The sequence below is a fragment of the Oryza glaberrima genome, chromosome 1, assembly GCF_000147395.1.
Source record: "Oryza glaberrima chromosome 1, OglaRS2, whole genome shotgun sequence".
Lineage (NCBI taxonomy): Eukaryota > Viridiplantae > Streptophyta > Magnoliopsida > Poales > Poaceae > Oryza > Oryza glaberrima.
In genome coordinates, this window is record NC_068326.1 from 3,718,153 (window position 1) to 3,723,716 (window position 5,564).

A 5,564-nucleotide genomic window follows, 5' to 3' on the forward strand; every position below is an offset into this window, starting at 1 on the left:
TGATCTTCCAGGAATCAAACAGATTTGCTTCCAGCATATCAAAATGTGTGCACCGAAAATGTCGGTTTACCTAAAGGCACATGAGGGCTGAGGCACAAAATAGGTAATTCTACTGTACTTATAAGAATATTTGCTGGATAAAGAGTTAATGACACATTTTATTTAGTTTAGTTGATAACAAGCACATAATATGATGTGTGAATAATTCAGCACAAGCACGTATAAGAAAAATATTTTCTGTCATGTTGAACCTCAAAAAATTATCTGTACACATATTTGACCCTGATCCTCAACTTCCAAAACTCAAAATATAGGAATAGCTAATGAATTGGAAGTTTCCACTGCAACAAAGAAGCAAATAGAAATAATACTAATAATGTTGCAAAGGAAGACAGTATAAAAAATGAAGTTATCATTGATGACTAAACAGGAAGCAATGAAAGCAGATGATTTCCTTTCCTATCAATCTCCCAAGCACATTCACGTTGATGAACCACCTTTTCTTCTCCTAGTCGTCCTCTTTGCAGTATATTGAGACCCAGCAGCAACTTTGCTGGTATTCTGATTATCATTCACAGGCTGCTCGTCTGGAGCCTGATTGACCTCTGGAGATGCATTTGTGTTTGGAAGAGTTTTTGCTTTCTGTGATCTGCTTGTACTAATCTGCCTTCTTAGGCGCAATATCTCACCCTTTGCTAACGCCAACTCCTCTTCAAGATGTCTAGCCCTCATTTCAAAACTCTCCTTCTCAGTCTGAAGCCTAGAGATAAGATTCTGAGCATCCTCAGTGTTTTCATGAGCTTCAGTTGTGATCTTCTGTTGCTCAGCAAGAGCCTTTGATAACATTTCTTTCTCTGCTTCAAGAGTGTCCTTCCTAGAATTAGTTTCCTCTAGCTCCTTTGATAGTGATAATGCACTTCTGTTCATCTCGTCTAGTGACTTTGTTGCTTCATCCAGGTCTGCTTCAAGAGCTTTTCGTGCTTCAGAATCCATCTGTAGTTGTTTCACCAAAGCCTCAAGCTCCCTATTCAAAGTAGTGACAGTTTTCCTTTCATCAACAAGCTCCTGTGACGTGGATTCCAACTTCTTGAACACATCGAGCAATTCTTTCTTCAGGTTGTCACGAGCTTCCACAATGGATGCAAGCTCATTAGAAGTGGCTTCAAGTTCTTCCTGTCCCTTGTGAACCATCTCCTTAACAGAGACAAGTTCGTCTGACAGAGCTTTAGATACTGATTCTACCTCTCCTAGTTTGTTAGTAAGGCCCTCTTGCATTTCATTGAACTCATCCTGGAGTTTAGAAATTTGCAGCACCAGGTCCTGGTTCATTCTATTTGCTTCATCAAGTTCCACTGAAAGTTTGGATACCTCACTTCTGGAATCTGTCAGTGCCTCCTCTGTGGATTGAAGTGATTCTCTTAAACTTTTAACTGCAGCAACTTCATTCTCTAGCATTGCTTTTGTTGCATCCAATTCCTTGTTCAGCGAAGCGATGATCTCACGGTCTTTGCTAGAATCACTTAATGCATCAGAGAGTTTTCCATCAAGCTGTTTGATCATATTATCTTTTTCTAATAGTAGCTCAGAGTTGCGGCTCTCTCTTGCTTCAGAAGAAGCCTTCAGGTCTGTATAATCTTTTGTTAACTCACTTAGCTTTTCCTCAGCTTCATTCTTTGCAGAGTTCAGTGCTTGAAGTTCCTCATTCAGTAAATCAATTGAAGATATCTTAGAAGAAAGATCATTTCTAGTTCTATGAACCTCTTCCTCCAGTTGCTGTATTTTAGCTTCTGCAAGTTCTAGACTCTCTTTAGTTTGGTCAGAGAAAGAGCACAGATTACGGTAGTCTGCTTCCTTTGACGAAAGTAATGAACTGAGTTCCCTGATGCGTATACCCTTATTATCAATTTCTTGGCTAAGCAAACTTACTTTTTCCTGCAAAATGTTGACATCACCCAACTTTTCCTTCAGTTTGGCTTCAAGAACATCTTTGTCATCCCCAGCTTGTGCAAGACTGCTCTCTAGTCGACGTATTTCTTCCCTAAGCTCCTCAGCCAGTGTCTTCTCCCTTCTGAATTCTTCACTTAGCGAAGTTACCGTCTTTTTTGTTGAAGACAACTGATCTAAAAGAGAGGCTTCCTGCTCCTGAAACTTCATTGCTTGCTTCTTTTGTGCTGTTTGTTGATCCAGCAATCTTTTCTCGTAGTTTTCCCTCATCAATGAGATTGCTGCCTCATTTTCAGCCAGTTTGCTCTCCATCTGAACAAGTTAGCAAAATGGATATGTCAGCTAATGTCCTATATTAGCACATCATTTTTTAAAAAGGTTTTCAAGTATGAGAGGTACATCAAATAGTTTTGGTAGCCTCTTGCATATAAATCTGAGTTATATTGTGCTGTGAGAACTTAAGCAACGCTTGTTTTCCTAAGGGGAAACATCATGACGGAAAATGAGTTAAAACTTTTTAAGCTCTTCATGAGTTCTATACTTTGTTAGTTATCAGGTTATAAACTTGAGGGTGCACAGATTTTCTAGATAAAAGAAAATAAACAAAACACACAAGCATATGTATGCAATCACGGAATGTACAACTCTTTAATGTGTATGCATGCAAAGATGGTTACTTCGTGGAAATTTGACTATGCAAGGATGTCATGGGACACTTCAAAAGTAGTAAAATAGAAACAGTAGTAATGGACACTAATTACAGGTTTGCAGATGTTTTACAGATGAGACGACGGATTCCAGGGCCTTCTTTTCCTGTTGAGAAGTGCCATACAGTCCAGCAAGAACACCGGAGGCAGCAACTGCAATTGCATTCAAAAGACCAGAAAGTGGATTCCCAGGAGTTTGTTCTTGCGTGACGGGCAGGGATGATTCTGGTTGCAAAGCTTCAGGTAGAGGAGATTCAGCCTGAGTTTCCCCAGGCTGAGGTTCATCAGGCTTTTGAATATCCTTTGTCTCTACAGAGAAAAACAATATAAACTATTTATTCCAAGTTTGTACAGGATATTTCCAAATTAGTCCTAATATGCAAGCGCCAACATGAGATGACAGGAAGGCAGCACCAACAAAATCAATCCAAACAATATCACATGCCCAGGTCCCAATACCAGTTTACAAAAGAACCATATAGTAAATTCAACACATTCCAGTGGTTAAGATAGGTCAAAAGAACTTTGCAGGTACACCTCAAAGTATTTATGCCAGAAAACAAAAATAATGCAGCACATGGTAGTAGACCTCGACAGGGTTCGCTAACATAATCATAGACCCCGTATTTAGTATGAGCTACTTGTATGAGGGGGAAATTCTGACCATCGACAATAGCCTCATTAGGTCTACATATGACAGTATTACGTCCAATCTTGAAAGTTTTGTAGCAAGTCTGAGCTTGATGATCTATCCTTGGGAAATCAACCCGCTTTCTTCTAATAAATCCTTGGGGAAATGACATGCCATAAACTGCGGGAAAATGAAGAAAAAATGACATATGGTCACATGCCATAATCAGACTCAAAATTCACTGGGATAAGTTGTGAATAATGAGCATGCATGACTCCAGTTTGAGACTTTGTCATCAGAATGTGAAATTAATTTTTATTAAAACAACACACTTCCATGCAAATACCAGCCAAATTCAGCTTATAAATTTATCAAAACTTCCCTTATCCCTAGTTCCAAAATGCATAGGGAATCCGCGTGGTGTACTCAGGATGCCTAACACATGGAATGGCAATCATAAATCATCCACTGCACCTCACATAGTGGATTTGTTCCATTTCAAAACTGGTCAACAGAATGAAAATGAATTTGTTTGCACAAAACCTATACAAAAGGGGTACAAAGGGTAAGATGATATACTGTAAGTGTACAGTTTACTTAGATGAGCCATCTACAGCCAAGACCACCTTCATGTAAAAATATCTTACTGCATAAAGCATTTACAAACTCTTTCTACCTTTTGCACCAGTACAAACGATCACTGTGACATTCTAGGTCCATTCTTCCATCTGATAGTTCCACTCTAGTGCTAATTGAGGTATTAACATGTAGAAGTCCATATAGAATCACATTCAACATGTGTATGTTTGCAGAAATAGTCTCTGCTTGTGGGAATTGTGCTATTCCAACCTCCTAATTCCTTTCCATCCATGCGTATCCCTGCTCAAGGAAAGCGATTGCGCTTGTCCCATGCATACATAATTGCTTAGCAGCATTTGTTAGCAGATACATTGTAAACTCTTCCACCATTAGCCTGAACAGAGTTCAGATTTCTCATGTGGAGCTAAAACGTCCATATAATGCAACGCTGTACGTTAGCAGTAATCTCCATGACTGAATCCACAAAACAATCTATACAATTGGACATTACAGAAAATTTAAAGCCCAACCATAAATGATTCAAATCGCACACAGATTTCATATGGTACTCCACAATGCCAGACCGAATAGTATCCAGGCTGGGAGAAACACAAAACGAGAACGGAATTCAACCAACTCCTGGAAAGGAGAATGGCACTCACCCGTTGCGAGATCCCCGCTGTTAGGCGTGGCCACCGCGGCCGCCGCCGCGGCTTCCCTGGCGCGGAGGAGCGGGAGCGCCGAGACGCCGAGGAGCACGCCCCGCCGCGCCAGCACGTACGCCCCCGCCGCCGCCGCCGAGTGGGATGGGCCGGCATCACCGGACGACGACGACGACGACGCCGAGCTCGACGCGACGATGGCCGCGCCTCTCCGCGCGCGGCCTCCTCGGCGGCACCGGAACGCGAGCGGCCGCGGCGCCGGCGACGGCGCGAGGAGGAGGTACCCCATCCCGTCCCCCACGACGCGACAACCCCAAAACCCTAGCCCCCCCTCCTCGCGGTGGCGCTCGCCTTCGAGCTCGGAAGCGGAAGCCCGCAGTGAAAATGGCGGAGGTGAGGTGAGGATTAGGCGATGGCGAAGGCGGAGGCGGAGACGGCGTCACCGCGTCACGACGGGTCCGAGCTGGCGAGAGAAAAAGGGCAAAACCTTTTTCATGTACCCACGAAATGACCCTTTTACCCCCCGACCCTTTCAATCCAGCACTGAACTCCGCGAGCACCTCGGTGAGGGTAATTTGGGGCATTCCCCCACGCGGGTGGTGGGACCCACTGGCAGCGGGAGTGCGGGTCCAGTGAGTGAGGGTCTTTCTGTTTTGGGATTTCGGAGGAACGGAGGAAGCGAGCTGATCCGGAGCGAGAGATGAGGATTGCGCCACGTGTTAGTGTGGGCCCAGCCCAGCAAGGACACCGTCATCGCCCAATTAGCGGTCCGCACGTGGCCCAGTACAAATGGTCCGCGAGTAAGCCACAATCTGTGCCGGCCCGATATAGATGGGCCACACGTAACCGCAATCTGCGCCGACCCAATTTATATGGGCCTCACGGATTCCGCAACTCCGTTCCGTCCCGTTAATAATGGGCCTAATACATGTGGGCTAACACTTGGGATCGCTGTTTACTAAAGATTTTTTTTTCAAGTACGTGTAGCATTACTCAACTCCCATGCTTTCTGTTTAAATAAAATGAAAAAGACTTCGGTTC

At 43.7% G+C, this 5,564-nt stretch overlaps 1 protein-coding gene across 2 annotated transcripts; it reads right to left on the reverse strand.

The window, feature by feature from the left end:
• Positions 1 to 222: 222 nt before the first annotated feature.
• Positions 223 to 4,955, reverse strand: LOC127752789 (MAR-binding filament-like protein 1). Of its 2 annotated transcripts, XM_052278201.1 has the most exons (4): positions 4,524 to 4,955; positions 3,316 to 3,462; positions 2,725 to 2,960; positions 223 to 2,256 (listed from the first exon to the last, which is right to left on the reverse strand). In XM_052278201.1, the coding sequence occupies exons 1-4, from the start codon at positions 4,810 to 4,812 to the stop codon at positions 481 to 483; spliced, it is 2,448 nt and encodes an 815-aa protein (XP_052134161.1). In that variant the 5' UTR covers positions 4,813 to 4,955; the 3' UTR covers positions 223 to 480. The 2 variants fall into 2 exon arrangements, with proteins under 2 accessions (XP_052134161.1, XP_052134166.1); XM_052278206.1 differs by lacking the exon at positions 3,316 to 3,462.
• Positions 4,956 to 5,564: the final 609 nt, after the last annotated feature.

Bases quoted from the DNA above. Each gene is read 5' to 3' on its own strand.
- LOC127752789 (XM_052278201.1), bottom strand. From the start codon at position 4,812: ATGGGGTACCTCCTCCTCGCGCCGTCGCCGGCGCCGCGGCCGCTCGCG. The intron at 3,463-4,523 runs GTGAGTGCCATT...ATTTTCCCGCAG, and splicing joins CAGCGGGGATCTCGCAACGG to TTTATGGCATGTCATTTCCC. The intron at 2,257-2,724 runs GTAAAACATCTG...TAACTTGTTCAG, and splicing joins TGGAATCCGTCGTCTCATCT to ATGGAGAGCAAACTGGCTGA.